Source organism: Myotis nattereri (assembly GCF_964212035.1).
Source record: "Myotis nattereri genome assembly, chromosome: 3".
Classification (NCBI taxonomy): domain Eukaryota; kingdom Metazoa; phylum Chordata; class Mammalia; order Chiroptera; family Vespertilionidae; genus Myotis; species Myotis nattereri.
In genome coordinates, this window is record NC_138077.1 from 9662122 (window position 1) to 9684288 (window position 22167).

At 43.0% G+C, this 22167-nt stretch overlaps 1 protein-coding gene across 3 annotated transcripts in view; it reads left to right on the plus strand.

Moving 5' to 3' along the window:
* Positions 1-22167, plus strand: part of PCBP3 (poly(rC) binding protein 3) — a 223080-nt gene that overhangs the window by 141774 nt on the left and 59139 nt on the right. For all 3 annotated transcript variants that reach the window (XM_081087534.1, XM_081087535.1, XM_081087533.1), the window contains exon 3: positions 10801-10927. In XM_081087534.1, the coding sequence (XP_080943660.1) occupies positions 10918-10927 (10 nt within the window). In that variant the 5' untranslated portion in view covers positions 10801-10917. The remainder of the gene's footprint in view (positions 1-10800; positions 10928-22167) is intronic.

The window sequence follows — 22167 nt, forward strand, 5'->3', positions numbered from 1 at the left end:
GTTCTCTATTTCTAGTTTGCTGAGAATTTTTGTCATGAATGGGTATTGAATTTTGTCAAATGCTTCCTATACATCAATGATATAATAATATAATTTTTCTTCTTTAGTCTGTTAATATGATGGATTACATTGATTGATTTATTAAATATTGAACCAGCCTTGCATCCCTGGTAATGTTCTCGAGGAACATTAGTCTGCAGTTTTCTTTTTATGTTCTCTCTTTGGATTTGTTGTTAGGGTAATAGTGACATATTGAAAGAGTTGGATGGAATTCCCTTGTTTTCTTTTGTTTGAAAAAGATTGTATAGAATTGGTGCTAATGTCTTTAAACATCTCATAGAATTCCCCAGTAAAGTTGGCTTGGCCTGAGGATCTCCTTTTCAGGAGATTTTAAAACCAAGTTTATTTTCTCTAATAGTTTAGAGTTATCCAACTAATCTATTTCATAATGGGTGAGTTATGGTAGTTTGTAATTTTCAAGAAATTGGTGTATTTCATCTGAGTTGTCAAATTTATGTGTGTAAAGTTGTTTGTAGTATTCCCTTAGTGTCCTTTTCATGTCCGTGGACTGCAGTGATAGCCCTTGTAGCATTTTTAATATTGGTAGTTTGTGTCTGCTGTTCTCTTTGTCAGTCTAGCTAGAGGTTTGTCAATTTTATTGAACCTTTCAAAGAACCAGCTTTTTGTTTCATTTATTTTCTCTACTTTCTGTTTGCAATTTCATTGATTTTTACTTTTGTTGTTACTGTTTCCATCTTTCTGTTTGATTTGTGGTTAGTTGGTTCCTTTTCTAGTTTCTTAAAGTGAGATTTTTAGCTTACAGATTTGAGGCCACTTCTAATTTAGACACTTAATCCTAAAATTTCCTTCACAGTACCAGTTTAGCTGAATTCCATAAATTTTGATATGTTGTTTTTTCATTTTCATTCAGTCCAGTATACATCTTAAATTTTACTTAGCTTCCCTCTGTGGCCCATGGATTGTTTAGATGTGTGTTGTTAAATTTCCAAATGCTTAGAGACAGACCTGTTATCTTTCTGTTATTGATTTCTGACTTGATTTAATTGTAATTAGAAAACACACTCTGTGGTGTTTTAATTTATTTAAATTTGTTGAGATTAATTTTATGGCTCAGGATGTAGTCTGCCTCGGAGAATGCTTCATGGGTGCTTAGGAAGAATGTGTTCTGCTGTTGTCAAATAGAGTGTTTAACACCTCATTTTGGTGGGTGGTGTTAAGTTCTACATTGTTGGTGATTATCTGTCTAGTTGTTCTGCCAGTCATTGAGAGCGGGGTATTGAAGTCTCCAAATGTAATTTTGGATTTGTCTATTATTCTTTTAGTTTTATCAGATTTTACTTACTGAATTTCGTGGCTTTGTTGCTTGGCACATACAGATTTAGGATTGCTTGCTTTTTGATAGAGAGACTTTTTTGAATCATGTAATGTCTTGATTGTGGAGTGAATTAAAGTGTATTTTCTTCTGACAGGACTTGAGTAAGAACAAGTTTCTATTTGAATTCACATCGCTAATGTAACCCACGGCACCATGAAGCAGTGAGCAGATGCACGCCAGCTGTGCGAACTGAGTTTAGGAGGGCTGTGTACCTTCAGTTACTGCAGCCTGAAAAATTAACTTTAAAGTGAAGATGGAGACAAATAAGAGGTCTTGCAAGTGTGTGATTGGATTTGAGAAGTTGTGAGTAGGTGGCTGTCATGGCCAGGGAGGGAGCTAAGGCTTGCACCAGCAAAGTCACCATGCTCATGGCAATGGTGTAACATGAATGGCTCACACCTGGCAGGGGGCCTCACAGACAGTCTCCTGGTGGGTCAAGTGGCAGGAGCTTAACCTCCAAGAGCTCTGTGAGCCTGACAAGCTTAAGATGAGAGCCCATACTTGGAGGGGAAGATGCCCAAGGGGAGTTTGTCATCGGCCGTGTGTTGGGTATCTGGTGGTCCAGTGGGGTCTGTGGAAGTGTACCATGCAGACTTGCTTTTGTACCTCTCTAGACCTGGGTCCTGTAACATCTTCTTCTCCTGTGGTCCAATCCTGGCATTCCAGTGCACTGAAGTGGTGAGCATTTGACCTGTAAAATAGATAAACAAGGCCCCTGCCATGTGTCCTTCTTGTTTGTTCACCAAGATCCCGTGACTAAGTGTCAGAGGGCACTCCCAACCCTGTGGATGACCCCAGGTAGCAGCTAGGCACAGTGTGTTTTGTTGGCATCTCTGGGGAAACCATTTTCACAAAAGCATTGTAATAGCAGTTTACTTGAATGTTATTAATGGGAGTAAGAAAGACTGACAATAAGCATTTTCCATAGTAATTAAAGTATGTTTTCTTTCCAGATTGAATTTATGTAGCGTGTTGTATTTTAACATGATATGGTGAGCATGTGCTTAACCATTACCTCATTGGGTCCTCACTGCAGACCATTGATGGGAAGAGGCTGAGTGGAAATGCACCCATTTTCCAGACAAGACAGTACTGCTCCTGGGTCTCAGTTGGTGAAGATGCTGGGACTCTGACCCTGATCTGAGGTGTCAAGTCCTCGCTTCTTCCTCCTATTCCAGTGCTTTACAGAACATTCTGGGATGTGCAGGGACATCTGCAGGTGTGGTGGAGCCGTGAGGTGGCCTCTGGGTCCCATTTGGGCTTCTCTCAGGGCCGCACATGCAAACTGATGCATGTATTGAACATTTGCAGAAATCTGCTTTTAGAAAAAAGGTTCTGTGGCTCAGAATTTGAAAACATGGTGCCACCTTGAAGAAATGTTTCTTTGCACACACTTTCAGGTGTGCCTGGAAGTCATGGAGGACATTTCCATGCAGTGCTATGCCTTCTGGGGCAGGCAGTGTGAGAAGTGCTCAGGGGACTAATAGCTGTGAGGAGGAATGAAGGTGAGTGCCGCCATGTGGTGATAAGGCTGACAACCAAAGGGTGGCAGCGAGTGGGAGCAGATGTGCCATAAGTGTGCTTCCTTCGCTGGGAAGCGTGGTGTGTAATGTGCAGACCAGGAATAGTGTGAGGACCATGCATGCTGTGAGGATGGGAAGCTCTGGAGGGCGGGGGGAACAGCCTGGATTCAAGTATTCCCCAGCAGCTATGTTGGAGCCCAGCAGAGGAGAGCTGTCCTTGAAGTTGGCAGCTGGGAAATGGGACCAGTGTATATGGACAAAGAATGGAAAGTCCTGAATAAAGAAGGTAGATAGAAGGGAAAGGCTGCGGTCTGCAGGCCCCTGGGTGAGAGACCTAACCTCATTGGGGGACACATTCTGTGTGTCTTCAAGTGCTCCTTTGAAGGACTGCCATTAGACCATAGAGCTTTGCTGCCACCTAGTGGCCAGAGTCTTGCATCCTCACAGTTCTGGCTTTGTTGTGATAGACAGGTGCAATATTCAGATTGAAAGTACTGCCCCTTTTGAGTTTGGGGGGTTCCGTTGACCAATGTCCTTTGAGTCTCTTTGGAGAAGACCCCGCTCAGGATGGGGCAACACAGTTGTGCACAGGATGCTGAGGGAAAACCATGTGAGGACAGCCAGCCAACAGGCTGGGGTCAGTGTCCGTCTCTACCATGTGTCCCCTCACCGCCATGTGTCTGGAGTGTGCTCTGAGAGGGAACAAAAAGTCCCCCACGTATCCTTTTCCATCCACTTCTTTCCTGACAAAGATTCCTCATGTCCAGAGCTGGCAGGTCATCCCTTACAGGTGAATTTGGTGTATTTGAAGTTGTTAGAAGCAGAACCCGCCCTCAGAAAACATGTGGACCCTGGTGGGTCCTGGCTGTGTTACCTCCACTTCTCTTTTCCATCCACATTGCCCTGGGGACTGGTCCTAGATCTGCTTGGGGCCAAACACTCAGTTTCATCTAGGCGCAACAACTCTGGTTCCATCTCCAAACCTCACCCTGAGCTCCAGCCTGAGTGCCCAGATCCTGCTCATGCTCAGGAAAAGGACCAGCCTCTCACTTCCCTTGTCCAGGATTGACCTCCCACTTCCTCATGCTAGCCTTCCGCCTGTACTTCTCCGTCATCATCCACAGCTGTGTCATGCCCTCAGCGTTTCCACCTAGAAGCGTTCTCTTGTGGTCTTGCCTCTGTGGAGCAACCCCAGCACAACAGGCAACTCTCTTGGCTTTGGTTTCTCTGTAGGTTTGATTGGACTGCCATGACACGCACATGCCACACATATCTGAAAGCACATACATATGCACACACATGCATTCACACATGTAGAGCAGAGCAGGTCAACATGGGTGTCTGTGGTCCAGGATTCTTGGTTATGTCTGCCTGTGTCACTAGCAATGCTGGTTGTCAGGAATAAGAGGACTGTGATAACTCTTATTTACCAATGGCACACTTTTGAGTTTCCTCCTGCCTGAAAAATTGTGGAACCTGTCTTCTCCACAGCGTGAGCTCCCTGCTTGGTGTCCCATGTTTATTTTCAGGGCCGACTTCCTAGGACTGCACCTGTGTGGGCAAGCCTGTCTTCACCCATGCCTGGTCAGCGGCTATGCTTAGACACATGTGACAAGAAGGCTCCCAGCCTTTGTCATAAGACCTGAGATTTAGAAGGTTTTCTAGAATAAATGCTTCTCAATTTAACGTGCCTTTGAGCTCACAAGCAAAAGTTAGAATTTTTCAAAACCTAATATCTGCCACTGTCCACAGCTCCTGAATATTTTAAGATTTTTCTGATAAGCTTGGTGATGGTATAACAAATGTGATTTTTAATATTGTATAGTAAAATGTGTGATGTGGAGATCGGCATAAGTCAGTGAACCAGTATTTTCCAATGACCAATATAAGATTGTTATAAAAACTATGCCTTGGTAAAGGCATATTCAGAGTTTCAGTGGACCAATGGCTTTTAAAATGTAATAGTTTAGCAAGTTCATTGGTGTGGGTTTTCCTGTGATTTCAGAGTACACTTTGCAAATAGCCTTTAAGAAATTACCACTGTGGAGTTCTGGTATTGTGGCAAAGAAGAATGTCCCTAATTATCTGAAAAGGTCATGGAATTCTCTCTCCCTTTTCCAGCAGCATGTTCATTTGAGACCAATTGTTTTCACATACTTCAACCCAAACACACATATCATAACAGATTAAATGCAGAAGCAGATATGGGAACCTGCTGTCTTCTATTAGGACAGACTTTAAGAGATTTACAAAAATAGAAAACAGTGCCACACTTCTCACTAATTTTTGGAAAACATTGCTCATAAAATGCTACTTTTGTTAACTTGTATTAGGTTTATTATTGTTATTTTAAAATTATTACATAAAATATATAAAGTTCCTCAATTTTCATCTAATAAGGTAAATAGTGATGGGTAGAATCGACACAAACAAAAGCACATTGGTGTCCTCAGTGATTTTTAAGAGAGTAAAGGGGTCTTGAGATCAAAAGTTTTGAGAGTGGTTGCCCTCCTGGCTGTGGGGAAGCTATACCGTCCATCCTCCAGGCCTCCCATCAAGTTCTAGTGAGACTCAGCAGGAAGAATAAGGAGAAACGTATCTCCTTCATCTGGTCCAGAAACAGGAGCCCTTGTCTTCCTTTAAATTCCTGATGTCATCTGTACCTTCTGGATTATTTTTTCTGATCAATGTCATCAGCAGGTTGTGTATTTTTAGACCTTTATTGAAGAAATAAATTTTATATTTGTTCATTTTTCTCAATTGCCTCTTGTTTCTTTTCTGATCTATTCTTTATTAATACCTCCTTTTTACTTTCTGTGGATACTTTCTGTTATTTTTCTAACTTCTTAAAATGGTCTTTTTACTTACTAATATTTGCCTTTCTTTCTCTATTCTATATATGTTTTAAAGCGGTAACTTTTCCTGTGAGCTCTATATTAGCTGTTTGCCTGAGATTTGGGCATGTAGTAATTTTATTATTGTTGTGGTTTCATTATTTTCTGACTTCATTATGATGTTGTCTCATTCATTTCTTATTGAGAATCATGGAAAAGATGTTCTGTCTAGGGGGATTACAAAGTTATCTTTTGCTAATGATTTCTAATTTAATTGCCAAGTGGGTAGAAAGCCTTGTCTGTTGATTTCCTATCTTCAACATTTGTTGAAGCATGCACAGTGAATCAGAACATGGCCCTTTTTTTTGTTGTTCTCTGACAGCTGGGGGAGAAGGAGTAACCTCTAAATGGCAGGTGTGGCATTGTACCCACACACACTGTCATGTTTGCATGTTTTCATGTATTCTGCTTCTTCATTACTTTGTCACTATAATGTGTGAACTGTAACAGAATGGCATGTTGGCATCTCCCGCTGGATAGGCCGTTTGCTGGATTGGCTTGGGTGTCGCTCATTCGACTGATTTCCCAGCCATGGGCCCTCACAGCCACTGCATACTTCCTCGCTGCACTTACAGTGATATCTCTTTACTGGATTATTGCTTAATTTCCTAAATTCGCTCCTGACTTCTTCTCCTGCCCCTCTTTACTTTCAGCCTGTTTTCCACACCAGCAGCCAGGTTGCTCATGTTAAAATATCATGATTTATCATGCCTCCTTTTTTCTCAAAACCCTCTCTGATCCTGGTTTTCTGCAGATTCCACCTGCTCTCATTCTTAAAATGGCCTAAAATACCTCACCCAACATGGCCCCTTTCTCCACACCATTCTCAGCTGCCCTCCCCTCATCACCCCCTCCTGGCAAGATGAAGGCATAGGAGAAGGCCAGTGGGAGCACGTAGGACAGCACTGGGCCTTGTGATTGTCTGATGTTTCAAATTCCTGGTGGAGCCCACACCCTGTATCAGAGCACGAATAACCATGTGAGCTGTACATGCCCTGTGCTGTGTGCACACATGTGAGTGTGTGTTTGCCAGTATGTGTGGAGTTTGCAGCTTAATGGGCTGCTTTTGTCTGGACTGTGTCCAGGAGGGGATGTGATGCCCTTGGGGACTAGTCCTTTGAAGCTGATTTGTTGTGGCGGCTTGTTCAGCAAGACATTAAAAACCATGGCTTCTGCTGTTCCTAAGTGGGTCGTGCAGCGAGGGAAGGCCATAGAGGTGAGGAAAGGAGTTGTGTCCCTCATTCAATCTGTCTCCCTTCCTAATACCAATTGTGTTTTGTGTGTGTGTGTGTGTGTGTGTGTGTGTGTGTGTGTGTGTGTGTATTTAACAGTTAATGGCTAGCAGGAGGTCACAGAGCAGATCCACCCTCCCAATTCTTTGCTAAAATATGTTTTTATTGATTTGAGAGAGAGAGAGAGGGAGGGAGAGGGAGAGAGAGAAACAGAAATGATGAGAGAGAGAAACATTGATAAATCCGCTGCCACCTGCAAGCCCCCTACTGAGAGGATCAAGCCTGCAACCTGGGCATGTGCCCTGACCAGGAATTGAACTAGCAACCTCTTAGTGCATGGGATGACGCTCAACCAACTGAGTCACACTGGCCAGGGCCCAATTGTGTTTTGAAAAGTAAACAGCAGAGCCTCTGAAATTTCATCATTATTTATATCTAACTCCACAGGGTGCTGGGTGGCCCTGGCTCCCTGACACGTGTTGGTGATGTTGGAAGAAGGGTGTCATTGCATGAATGTGTCTGTCACATCACTGTCCAGATTTCTTGTCTTGGGGTGTTCCTTACTGATTTAGTGACGTAGGGCTATTTATATTTAGTAAACTAGTTTCCTTTAGATCAGGGCTGGGGAACCTTTTCTCTGCCAGGGGCCATTTGAATATTTATAACCTCATTCTCAGGCCATACAAAATTATCAGCTTAAAAATTAGCCTGCTATATATAATCAGACATTTAATTAACTCACTCCTAATGATTGGGCAGGGCCAGACCAAATGATTTCACGGGCCTTATACCACCCATAGGCCAGATGTTCTCCACCCTTGCTTTAGATGTTTCTAAAACAATGTTAATTGTCCTTTGGTTAAAGTACATTAATTTCTAGCCCTAGCCAGTTTGTCTCAGTGGATGGAGCGTCGGCCTGCAGACTGGGATGTCCTGGGTTCGATTCCAGTCAAGGGCATGTACCTTGGTTGCGGGCATATCCCCGGTGGGGGGCGTGCAGGAGGCCGCTGATCGATGTTTCTGTCTCATCGATGTTTCTAACTCTCTGTCTCTCTCCTTTCCTTTCTGTAAAAAATCAATAAAATATATTTTTTAAAGTACATTAATTTCTGGTTTGATTGCATTGGTATCAGAGATTTCTATGTATACTATTTCTGTTGTGTGTAACTTATTGAGGGAATAATCCTTGTCTGCTAGCATTTTGAGAGCCTCTTGAGAGAAGGGGGCAAGAGATCTCATTGTTGGTCTGTTTTCTTTCACATAGCACCCTGGTTTTAATCTCAGCATTTCCCTGTCTTAAGAATTGCTAGTTGTCATACCCTGAATGGGCCACCCTCTTCAGAGGGAAATCTCCAGTTGTCCTTGGGAAAAGAAGAGTACTCACCTAGTGATTAGGCTTTCTGGGGGCCTGAAACTTCCTTCCAGAAAATGTAAATTATGATTTCTGTTCTTATTCCCTAACCTCCACATCTTACCTTGGGTGTGCCAAGTGCTAGCCTTCTAGAATCCATGATGTAAACCAGGGTTTCCTAGTGACTTCTTCCTTATAGGCTTAGGTTCATCGCTCTTTGCTTGGTCATATTAGTCACAACTTATTCATCCACTGTCCAGATTCCAGGGTTGTGTTGACAGAGCTTGCTGGTTGTTTTCAATTCTCCTGACTTTTTAGTGCTTGTTAGTTTGTGCCTTTTTATCTTGTATCGTTTTAGTGCTGTTTCTATAAGGTGGAAATAAACACATGCTAATTTTGCCATTTTAATGAGAGGTTTCTTCTATTGCTTTTAAAAAAACTTATAAGTATTTATTACCTTTAGGTTTTTTTTTTAGTTGAATATTTTCCACATACCATACAATTCACACTTTTAAAGTGTACATGTTAGTAGTTTCTAGAATATTTACAAAGTTGGGCACCTATCACCACTACCTACTTACAGAACATGTTCATCACCCAGAAAGAAACTTCATACTCACTATTAGTTACTCTCATTCCCCTCTTTCCTCAGCCTTGGGAACCACTAGTCCACTTTCTGTCTCTGGATCACCCGCTCTGCACATTTCATGTAAATGGGATGAGACAATTTTTCTGTCTGGCTTCTTTCCCTCAGCATAATGTTTTCAAGGTTCATCCATGTTGATCTGTCAGTCCTTCATTTCTTTTTTAGTTGCTAAATATTTTATTGTATGAATATGCCACATTTTGTTTATTCATTCATTAATTGGTGGACATTTGGGTTTTTCCACTTTTTTGCTATTATGAATAATGTTGCTTGTGAACATTCATGTACATGTTTTTGTGTGCACATATCTTCAGTTCTCATGGTTATACACTTAAGAGTAGAATTGCTAGGTCATATGGTAACTCTGTTTATTTTTTGTGATCCTGCCAGACTGTTTTCTAAAGCGACTATACCATATTATATTTGTACCTGCAAATGTATGAGAATTCCAGTTTCTCTGTATCCTTGCTGACACTTGTTATTTTTCTCCTTTTAAAAATTCCTCTTAAATTTTGAATTAATTTTTGTATATGGTATAAGGTAAGGGTCCAAGTTCATTCTTTTGCATGTGAATACCCAGTTTTCCCAACACCATATGTTTCAAAGACTGCTCTTTCCCCATTGAATTGTCTTAGCCTCATGTTAAAAATTCTTCCATTGTTTTCTGGTGAATTCTCACTTATTGACCTTAGGCCTAACTAAACAAGCAAGGCCTCTCTGATCCTCGATCAGTAATATTTTGAGCATTTGACTGCACTGTGACTGTCTTCCCAAGTGAGATGGTGTGTGCCCATATGAAAGGGAGGTTTTACTTAATGTTATCTTATATGGAATTTCTTTGCATGTGGTGTTTTCATTTATTACATTTTGAACCTCAACATATTATATGGATAAGAAATTTTAGCTTGAGACATATACAGACATTGCTGTTATTTATTGCCTAAAGTGGTTACCTGTTTGACTCAGAGAAAGGCAAAGAAGTTTAACGTAAGTTTCTAATTATTTTTGGTGCTATGATCTCACAATTCCAAATGTTGTGACACTGTTATAAACAAGCCTTTGACGATGCCTAGAACAATAATTTGTAGTGGTCATAAATATACACATATGGAATAGATTGAAAAATACAGCAAAGACTATAATGTTATGAAAATAGATACTTGTGACTGAGGTTTAAATTTCGAGTTCGAGCTACAAACATGATTCAAAATGTAAAAGTCAAGAAACTTAGATAGACCAAGGTGAAAATGATGCACTCTGGAAAAACATCAGATGGAGGAGAGAGTGTCTCTATTTGGACAAAATTGAATACTGAAATGGGAGCGTTATAATTAAATTATTATACTAGCCATGAAAATGGAATATCAGCTATGTATTTAAATTCATATATAATTTCATAAATGTTATTTTAAAATCCATATAAATACATATAAATATATTAAATATTATAATAGAAAGTTAATTGTTTTAATTACATTCTCAAAAGTTTTCAGTTTACAAAAAATTTCTTTGGACTTCTCATTTATAAAATGGAAGCCTCCTCATGTTTTGAGCTGCCTCATTTGGGTTTTAATAGGGCAGTGTTCCTGGGTAAGTCCTCCCTGGCACTGCGTTTCCATACCCTGCGCCTGCCTTGTACCTGAATGCTTAAGACATGTTTGCTACTCAGTTGAATGCAAAAAAAAAGCTATCCTGTTGACCCTAGTGGATAGGATCATAAATTTCTAAGTTCATATGCCCTGTGTTTTTCTGTTTTAGGTAGGTGGGACAAAAGCCAGGCCTTCCATAAATCACCAGTTCCAGTTATGATGCTCTAAGTTACCACAAGTCTGAACATTTGTGTCTATGGATCTGCTCTGACTCTTAGAGCCGCTTATGGGGGAAGGTGAGTTGCTGTAAAGTATCTTTTGTTTGCTTATGTGTTTGTTTACCAAGAATGTATGTAACAAAGCCAGACTCATCTTTGAAAAGGAAGTTTGTTCCATGTGGTCCAATCTGCATTTCAGTCTCTTTAGTTCATGACAGGGTGTCAACTGGGCAATAGTGCCAGGGAGAGAGACAGACCACGAAAGGGAATGTTTAACAAAGAAAAGCAGTCTAGCCCTGGCCGATATTGCTCTGTGGTTAAAGCATAGGCCTGTACACTGAAGGATTGTGGGCTCAATCCCTGGTCAACTGCACATTCCTGATTGCAGTTTCAGTCCCTGGCCTATTCAGAGCACGTGTGGGAGGCAACCAATTGATGTGTCTCTTTAACTTCTCTCTCTCTTTCTCTCTGTCTTTCTCTCTCTCCCTCCATCTGTTTCTCCCTCTCCTCCTCCCTCTCTCCCTACCACTCACTCTAAAAATCAATGGGAAAAATATCCTCAGGTGAGGATTAACAACACAAAAAAGAAGACAGAAAAAAAGAAAGGCAGTGGATGCAATGATAATGTGGGAACCTCTTGCCTTGTTGGCTCTTGAGAGGTCACGTGTTGCGTTGACTTGGTGTTTGAAGAAATTGGTCTGCGTTTGCAGGGGCAGGTCGATGCTGAGGCAGAAATATTTCTCCATGGTTCTTTCCTTTGAGTTTTTGAGAAGCATGGGAATCCTTAGAACTAATTTCCCCTTGGTGTTCCCTGTTTTCACTCTGTAGATCTTCATCCTACTATTTTGTAAAGAATGCTGGGTGGGGAATCTGAAGAGCTGGGTCTGTTATCAGCTTCTTAACTGGTTCCCTGTGAGTGAGCAGGAGAGTATACAGATGGAAGAACATGTGTGCATGGGTGTAAGAATGTGTATGCATGTGTGTAGGAGCTTGTGTGCCAGTGTGCACAAGAGTGTATACACTTCTATAGAGCACATGTATAGAAGCATGGTTGCAGGAGTTTATGTGCATGTGTATTCAGGTGTAGGAATGTGTACGCATGTGTGCAGGAGCATGTGTTCTGTGTGCTGCTTGCTCCAACTCCCTGAGGTCCACATTCTCTCCGATGGACCTCAAGATTCTGAGCCTGCAGGACTGACTTTCTCTGGCCTTAGTTTCTACCTGTAAATCAAGCAAGGCCTCAGAGGTTTTTTCTGCAGCTCACATGCCTCAGTACTCTCCAGCCCAGTTCTAGATTATTCCCCATGAGTTTTACATTATGAGGCACTGCCAAAGCCTTAAGAATACTCAAGGATGCTTTATTCACCTACGGCCATAATAGCAGTGGCCATGGGGAGTCTGCTTCAAGCTGTTTCTTGTATTAATCCAGATTCCCAACACAAACATTCCGTAAGTTCTGAGTTAATGTATCTCCCAGGTGCTTGTCTGAGAAGCATGTGCATCTTAAGAAGTCACAAGACTCAATAAGGATCCCCTTGTAAACTCTCTGAAGGTTTGCCATTCCTCTAAGCACCAGCTTCCTCACCCACCCTGCCCAGATTTTGTCTGTCTGGTTTTAGTGTGTTTTTTTGAATTGCAGCTCAGCATTTTTAATCTCGTGGTGCTTGACCCAATTCTGTAAGCCTGTGTCCTGTGCTGTTTTGATCTTTGCTTTGTTCCTCTTTCCATGGAGGAAGGTTAAAAGCATTTCAGCTTCCAGGTGTCTGTGTCAGCTGCACGTCAGTGACTGGTCACAGCAGACTACAAGTCTGCTCTGGGTTTGAAGAGGAGCCAGAGGAAATGGTTCCTTTCACATGACTGGGATGTCCCAGGCTGTGGTCAAGAGCGAGGATGGTTATGTAAACCAGAGTTGGGCTGACCAGAGTTCTGAGGGCACATGTGGAGGATAGGCTTGGAGCACCCTCAGGCCAGGATGCCACCATTCCCCATTTTTTCTCAACCTCTGGGCCATGCCTCCTCATCTCCTTTGTGGTCCCTTTACCCTCAGCTTCTTCTTCAGCTGGTGACCTTGGTCCTTCATATCTCTTTTGCACACTGCTTCCTTTCCTCTCACCTCTTCAAGGGTTTGGCTCCTGCCTTACTCCCCCTCTCTGCTTCCACCGCATATGAACATGTGGGCATGCCCTTTGATGGCACGCCCACTTGCAATAACCACCCATTTCTGTCCCTTTGACAACTGGCCTTGCTGTCACCACTTGTTCATCTTGAACCAGACCTGCCTTGTCAAGATCCACAGATCTCCCCCTGCCAAATCCAAAAGTCGGTGTCCAGTCCTCCCTCACTGTCTCTCAGTAACACTGGATGCTGTCAGATACCCGGTCGGCAAGAGTGTGGGCCCTTGATGCCCTGGGCATTATGACCCTAAGCAAGGCATGAGTGACTGTGCTACTGTTTCTGGAGGAATAAGAGCAGATCCTCTGTGGAGAGCTACTGGGAGGAGTGAGCTAACAGTGCCAGACGAACTACAAGGCTGTCTTAATGTTCACTATTAGCATTTTCCTCCTCTGCTTGTACGCTTAATGTTGATGTCCCCAGGACTTGGCTCAGTTGGGCACCAATGACAGAGCCTGCCCCAGGGTGAGAGGTCGGGCACAAAGAATGCGACTGACTGAGCCATTTTGTCTCTGTGTGCCAGAGCTTCAAGCACATGTATCCTTTAACCCAGAAATTGTAATTATAAACATGTATTCCAAGGAAATAAGAGAAGGACATGAAGAGGTACACCCAAAGATTATTATTAAAACATTGCTTAATGTGACAATTCAAAACCTGGATACATAAACATAGCAGATTGGTTATGTTCTTATGCATTAAAATGCATAAAATAGAATGGCATAGGAATTTGATCACTATTATTTAGATTTAAACATATTGACATAGGAAAATATTTTGTGTATAATGGTAAGTGAGAAAAACAGAACAATCATGGGTGGTTTGGTCCTATTTTTGTTAAAAATACAGTAGCACACACCTACTGGAAATAAAGTCTGAATAGGTAGACTTTACAAATATGTCACTATCACTGATGGTCTTTCTGAGTATTTATAGGCTATTTTTGCATAATGTATTTTTCTATTGTTTTCTGTAATGAGCATCCAGTACTTGTGTTATTCATTTATTTATTTATTTTTAAAGTTTTATCAAACTTATTGGGGTGACATTGGTTAATAAATATATATAGGTTTCAGGTGTACACTTCTATAATACATCATATGTATATTATATTGAATACCTGTGTTAAGTTTTTTTCCCTAAGGAACAGAAAGTCTGACCGTGGTCAGTGATACCTACATACGCCATCCCCTTCTCTCTGTGTGCCTTTGCTGGTGTGAGAAAACCACCACTTAGTTTGTAGGTGCACACAGTGGCCAGCTCAGTGCCCCTTGGCCAAATGCACACCTGTCCTCACAGCCAGCAAGTACACTCTGCATCCATGTTTTTACCACTACCTGATATGTGTTTTGTCATTTATTTGTGCCTGATTTTGTGTAAGGTGATAAGATATAGGTAATAACTCAGTAAAAGGTGGAGATAGAGGGCAACTTTCTCCTGCTTGGTGCGGAAGTACCTGTCCTGATTCGTGGACTAGTGTGCATTCTCTATGTTCTCTTCTGAGGTCCCAGTCCACCTTTCCATCCTACACTGCCCAAATCAGAGCCTTCACTTCTGGGTGGCTCTGAAGGACACACACGGCTCATCAATTACTGAGCTTCTGTGTGCGGCTTGCTTTTAGGACTGGACCTGGAAGCTCTAGATCACAATGAACAAAAAATGGTAGAGGCTAAAATTCACTGTTGGTGCTTTTTCAGGCCCCTCACCCTGGTGACTCTGCAGTCCCAGGACCATGCCCGCTATTCGTAGGTAGAACCCTCTTCATATGAGGCCCGTTCAGGGCAGACAGCTGACAGCGGCAGTGACAGCTGAAGTCTTAGAGCTGCATTTTGATTAATATTGGTCCGTGAAGTCCCCCCACCCACCCCTTCCTTTCCAAGGGCTTAGCTACAGCACTGGATGTCCTGCAGGCATTTGTGCGGTGGCTGCTGTTTGGGTGAAGGAGTCATTGAAATGACAGCATCCGTGCCAGGCGCACCCCTCCAACAGAAGGAGGGGAGTTGGGCAAAAAGTAGGTCACATGTGCCTGGTCCCATGTCACGAGGTTTCCAACCTGAGGCCAATGGGATTTGTAGCCTCTTTTGGTTTAGAACAAAACACCACTCTAATTTTCTCTTTCTCTAAACGGGGAGAGTGACCATCTGTCTGATAGCCACATCCACCCAGCCCTGCCTGACCTCATAGCTGCTGTGTTTGGAGGTAAGGGGTTGCTAGAGGCTGGCCAAGGCTCACTCCACACAAAGCCCACGGTGTCCAGGGCGAGAAGTGGGGTGGGTGCAGGTCATCAGGAAGTGTCGGGAGGTCCTGCTGCAGCAACACAGCACTTTGCTTAGGGAAGGGAAAATGGACAGGGTGCCATACATATAGGTAGTTCTAGAAGTTCAGATGATGGTATTCACATTGAGTCCTTTATTTCAATAATCTGGTTCCTTTTTAAGGATCAGGGTCAACTATTAGCACTCTAATGATAAAGTGTTATTATGTAGAAAAATGAATAGGTAATTTTACTGATGTTTGCTGCCAGTGATACTGGGGTAGATGTGGGAATATGATTCTCATGCTCAGAAACATCGGCCACCCCTGTGGATTGGGGCTCTGCGCTCTCAGTGTAGTGAGCGCCTTTGTTTGGGAATGTCAACCTTTCAAGGAAACAGTTGAGCTGTTGGCTTCCAGTAGTATGAACACACAGTGAGATCTGCATATCAGAATAAGGATAATACTTGTATATTACTACTGGATGGACAACATGCACTTGGAGTTTAATACTTATCTTGAGAAATAATATACTTCTTTTGTCTCTGGGAAGGCCAGCAAATGTGATTGCTTTGTGATAAAGCAGATGCGGAACGTATAATAGTTTAAAAGTGTTTGTAAAACCTGAATTTTTTAGCTTATAAATAACAAAATTTTGGGGTTTTTTTCCTGTCCTATAAATGAACTAAGGTATTCTATTAGTTCAGGATCCTTAAACATATTTTGGTAAATAATGAATAGAAAAAAATGTCTGCAATATCTGAACTGATCACTGGTGCCGTACTGAAACATGTTATATCTCCTCTTTGAATTTGCTGGGAAAAATACTTCCAGAAATGGTTTGCCAGAATCAAAGTCATATGGTACTCAATTTATTTTTTATTGGGAAAAATGTTTTTTACCTTTCATAGATAAAATATTTAATATTTTATTTGTATTTTAACTAACTCTCCAGGAAACATGGGTCTACGGCCAAGTTCAGAAAACTAAATGTACTTCAGATTATGTATTCCTCTACATTTTAGATGAAAAAAAGAGCAATTGCACCCTCGGTAAGAAAAGAGGCTTTTCTCTTCTTGAAAGTAATGCCTTTGTGCAAATACTCTTCATTTAGGATGATGCCCATTTCCTTCCAACTGCAGCCTTTGAAGCAATCTCATGTAATGTTTCTAAGGGCTCTTTCTTGCCCATTTTCCAATCTTGAGGAAAGGGAAGTCTTTCTTCTATTTTATTAAGATAAGGCAGAAAATTTCAATGTTTTTCATATTTATGATTATAAAATTTTCATGCCTGGGGAAGGTTCCTCGTATTTTAATGCAGTTTTTACCAGTCTCCATTTCCTGCCGCACCTTTCATGTGTCCCCATTGTCTAAGATAATGTGACCATTCAGTCATCTTATGTGATAGGAAGACTGACACACTCTGGTGTGACAAACATGTATGCTTTTATGTTAATAAAATTACAAAGTTATACCCCCAATTGCCTTCGGGGGGAAATGAGAACTGCTCTCTGGGGCCTGGCGAGTATTTTGGGATGTTGATTTTCCTTTCTTACGGCAGAATAGACAATTGTTTTTCCAGAAGTAACATAAATACAACAATGCAGAAGCAACTGGCTATGACCCCTTTCCATTTCTCATAAAGCATGAGGAGTGGGCGCATTGGTCCTCACAGCTGGTCTCTGTCCCCACCTGTCTCCAGCGGGCATGTCCTTTTCTTTCACACTCACCTGGGAGGGGAAAACATAGAGCTGGTCTCTTAAAGCATGCTCATTGCTTTTGATCTTGACTTATTTGGGAACTGAAAGGGCATTGTGGAGTTGGGCCTGGCTGGTGCCCTCTGACCTTCAGCACTTTGCATGTTGGTGGTCTCATATAAGACCCCCAGCTCTGCATGAGAGGCAGAAACCCACCCACCATAAAGCAGATTATCACCATGTGAAGAAGCCTCGGGAAGGTTTGGTGTCTTGAGCACCTGAGAACTGGAGCTCTTGAAGACACATCTTTATTCTGGCCAAGGTAGGAGCCTTTCAGAGATCAGGGACTAAGGACCAGCAGGCTGGCATGGTCACCTGGGGCTGTCCTATGGCACAGCTGATGTGCCCTCCGGAAGAGCACTGGGCTTCCTTCTTTCTGAATGTCGGCTGCATTATTTTATGTATAGTGCAAGGCAGTGGTTTTCTGAGGGTCCTGGACAACCACCATCACCTGAGAACTTCTGGAGAGGCGATTCTCAGCTATTCCCTTCCCCAGACAGCCTGAGTCAGTAACTCTGGCATGGAGTATGGTCCACTTACCAAATCTTCTGGGTGCTGCTGATGTCCATATAAGTGTGAGAGCCATTAGGTCAACCACACAGGAGTGAAAGTGTAGGCTATGGTCACGTGGCACTCCTGGTGTACCGGGCATGTGACCTGTGGCTGCGGTGAGGCAGAGAGTGTCCTAGCTGAGCGACCGTGTTCTTGAGTAATGATCCTTTTGGTCAGATATGAGCCAGGGTAAGTGTGACATGGTCTCATGGGTTTTTCATTGCGTGTGACCTGGTGTACAGGTTCGTCCTAGGGTGCTGAGATCTGGCAGGGCCTGGTTCATCTGTGTCTGTGCCACACAGCAAGACCCCATTGCTAAGCAGTGTCCATCTGCCCCATTGCTAAGCAGGAGTCTCACAGAAAACCAGAAGAGATGAGGTTGTGGAGAGACTGTGGTTCTGCTTACTGGGGCTCAGGCAGGAGCCCATGCCTCATGGCACCCTCACCTGGGAAGAGGGTGGCCACAGGCTGTCTGCTGGGTAGCAAGGGGACTACAGGAGCCACTGTCATATCTGGACATCACTAGAGGCATGGCTGCGAGCAAGGGTCGTGCTCTAGAGCGACAGGGCAGCCAGCTTAGAAGCCAGCTGCTCACACCCTCTGCCAAGCTCTGGGCTCTGTCTCCTGAGCTTGCAACCCCCATATTAAGGTGTATGTGTGTGTGTGTGGGGGGGGGGGGTGCTGCCATTATTAAAAACAATACAACAGAATCTAAAAGAGAAAAGAAAAAACCTGTGTAAAAACAGCCTACCAGGTGAAAAATGGAGCCATCAGACAGGAGTCCTGGATGAGTGGGAAAATGTTCCTGTAGGGAGGTGGGCTTTGTTTTGTTCTGTTGTGTTTTGCTTTCATAAATTTAGTGTGTATTTAAGAGATTTTTTTTAAAAAAAATTTATTGATTTCAGAGAGGAAAGGGAGAGCAAGATAGAAACATCAATGATGAGAGAGAATCGTTGATTAGCTGCCTCCTGCATGCCCCCTACTGAGGGTCGAGCCCCACAACCCAGGCATGTGCCTGACCGGAATTGAACCTGTGACCTCCTGGTTCATAGGTCAATGCTCAACCTCTGAGTTACAGCGGCTGGGCTGGGCTGGTGTGTATTTAAATCAGTAGGAATGGACAAATTATTCAGTGAGTGGTGTGGAGTCAGTTAGATCATCTATTAAAAACCAACACCCAATTTAGAACCTTCCTTCTCACCAAACACCAGTGTATGTGAGACAAAGTGATGAGCTCAAGGATTCACAGAAAATGTGTGTTGAGGTTTTTTGTTTTTGTTTTTTTAAGGAACTATTAAATTTATTTTGGGATGAAATATTTACAAGTGATAGGAACACAGAAATTGAGACTTCTCAAAGTATGCATTTGTACAACATTTTGATTTTTTTAAAACATGTAAAAGTATCACTGATTTAAAATTGTAAGTATATTTTTATTTAATTTATTTTTTTATTAATCCTCACCCAAGGATATTTTTTCCATTGATTTTTTAATTTTTATTTTTTTACATGCAATAAACATTAATATTTTAAGAAAAAACGGATTTTAAATATAATATTACCAAAACTGTGCTAACATAGTATAATATCACACAAGTTGCAGGAAATATTAAAAATCTGAAAATAACAGGATTACTTCTATTATATTCTAAAATATTTTTTCCTCTGGCTCTCTTTTTGTTCATCAGTTTATGTTGTTCATTATATTCCACAAATGAGTGAGATCTTGTGATATTTATCTTTCTCTGACTGGTTTATTTCATGTGGCAAATTTTTAAAACAGTTTTTTTTTAGGGAAGGGCACCAGCAAAGCACACATCCTGAATACAGCATCCTGGGTGTCATGCTCACACCTCTGCTCTGGATGGTACCGTTTGAGACTAGAGCAGCTGTGGGCAAACTACAGCCCGTTTGAAATGAATAAAACTAAAAAAAGAAAAGACCGTACCCTTTTATGTAATGATGTTTACTTTGAATTTATATTAGTTCACACAAACACTCCATCCATGCTTTTGTTCTGGCCCTCCGGTCCAGTTTAAGAACCCATTGTGGCCCTCGAGTCAAAAAGTTTGTCCACCCTTGGCCTAGAGCAAGGAGACCCGGCAGCCAGACAATAGTGACTCAGGGCACAGGCCTTCCACATAACTTAGAAATCTGCCTCACCACACATGTGTGTCCACAATGCTTATACGGGAGAAAAGGGACCCTCTGTCCTCCCTTTAGTACGTGTGGGCAACATGTCCCATAGAGACTTGTGAGGATGCCCCATCCTGCAGCCCCAGCAGGGCCACGTCCCCACACAGACCTTGCTCCTCAGCCACTATCAATTGACAGGATAAGGGTCATCCCTGTGGCCCCACTTCTGCATGGAGCCCTAGTCAGCAGGGCAGTCAGTAGTACTAGAGATACTGACTCTGCTGCACAGCACAGGTGGATCTCAGGAATGTTGTTTTGGGTGGAAGAAGTCAGGCAAGAAAGTGGAGACTGCATGCAGTGAATTGACAGCAGAAGGAACTGTGGTGACAGCAGCAAGCAGCGCTGCATGCAGCTGGATGAACTGCAGGACAGGCCACAGGCACTTCTCTCTGGGTCTAGAATGTTGTGTCATGAACTGATCACATGGTAAGTGCCCATGTGAAAATCAACCTGCATACCTAAGATTTGTGCATATTTATGCATGTAAATTAGACCTGCATTTTAAAATCTGGTCACAGAACACACATACTGTGATATTTATGCAAAACAAGAAGGTGTTGTCTGGAAATGGTAAGAAAAGGTTCCAGTGACAGTGACTGGAGTGGATAAGAATTCATAGTGGCTCTGTCCCTCCATTTTCCAGAGCCTCTGGGGTCTTGTCTCCCCAGCTGCAAGGGGGCTGCTCACTCACCAGAGCAGTTCTGCCACATTTGTTTTGCCTTTTTATTTTGTGCTTTTTACTGGTTTTAGAAAGGATTCTGCTGCCGTTACAATCAAATCTTTTAAAAGCCACTGGTTTCAATGACCGAGAAATGCATATTTTTTACTTTCTAAGCTTGAAATTTTCAAAGAACCCTGGAGTGGTATCTGGGAATGGACAGCAGGTAACATCCTGGATTCCAGAGTTCCCTGCCTTACACTAGGCTGAGGCGCACAGGGAGGAAGCATGGCAGGAACACTGGCCTGTCACCTGGCTGCATCTATAGCACCTGTCTTGGTCTATATTCCGCCTGTCTCCAGTACAGCCATCTGGCCTGAGTTCCAGAAGCACAGAGAGCCCATCCCATGGCTGGGCTTTCCTGAGCATCACCACAATCTCCATCCCCATCCTTATCGCCCCCATGCAGTCCCAGTTTGCAAAGACCCTGGCCATGGTGCTGAGGAACCAGGGAGGCAAGTTGGGACACAATGGCTAAGCCGGGGAGGAAACCCAGGGTGGCGTGTCAGGAGCTTGGACTGGTGGCGGGGTGCTGGGGATGGCTGTGGGCAGGTCAGTGGAAACCTGTCTTCTGACAAATTGCAGGTACTCCTGCTGCAAAGCGTTTTTGGTTTTTTTTGCAGTAAGAGCATATCCGAGAATATGGACCCCTGTCTGGTTGTCCTGTTGGCTTCCCCAGTGCAGCATCTCTGCATGGGTTTATAACTCTGCCTTTGTGTCTTGGCCATTGGCAATACTGAGCTCAGCTGTCCACACACTGTATCGTCCTCCAACACACACAAATAAAAACAACGAAACCCATTACAAGTAAATGAAATGTGTTGGCTGCTAGACAGTTTTCGGATTAAGGGAATATCAGCAGACTAAAGTCAGGGGATTAAATCTCAGTAGGAATACCAGACACCCCTGCCCCCAACACAGAAGCCATAGTCAGTGCAGTCACTACTGTGAGAAAGTGGTGACTTTGCTGCCCCCCCCCAATCTCTGCTGAGGCTGCCCCCACCCCTAGAAGCCACCAGGACCCCTCAGGTTCCCAGGGGTCATCTTCAGTTCTCCCTTCCCCCAGGGAGAGTCTAGCAGAGGGAGGGGACAGCCAGGAATCTCAGACTGTGCTCAGGGCCCCCTCCTATGGGACCTTCAGTTGGCTTCCCACAGGGTGGGCTTCCCAAAGAGTGGGCCCTCACTACGAGTTCTAACCCCTTAGCTCAGTGCAGGGCACAGGGGAATGGGCCCACCACTGCTCCCTCCAAGTCCCCTGGCTGCTGCTCCTCCTGCTCTCAGCTTCCCTCTCAGGACAGTGTCAGTGCCCCATCCTCAGTGGGCAGTGCAGCTCACACCCAGCAGGGAACATAGGGTAGAGGCTTTAGAGGGGGGTGTTTTCCCAACCAGAACACAGGTTTGAGTATGTGTGTGTGTTTCTGGAAACTAACTCTAAGCCGCTGCCTCCTGTGTCTGAATGCTGGATCTTTGTAGCCCAACTCCATCTGCAGGCAGGGCCCAGCACACATGCTCTCACCTGTTTACCAAAGTCACTTTCAAACCAGGAGTTCCAGGCTCAATTTCCAACTCATGGTCTTCTTAGTTTTTAAATCTGATTTTTTTGTAGTCTTTAGCCATATTTTAAACTTTGTTATTATTATTATTATTATTATTATTATTATTATTGGTCCT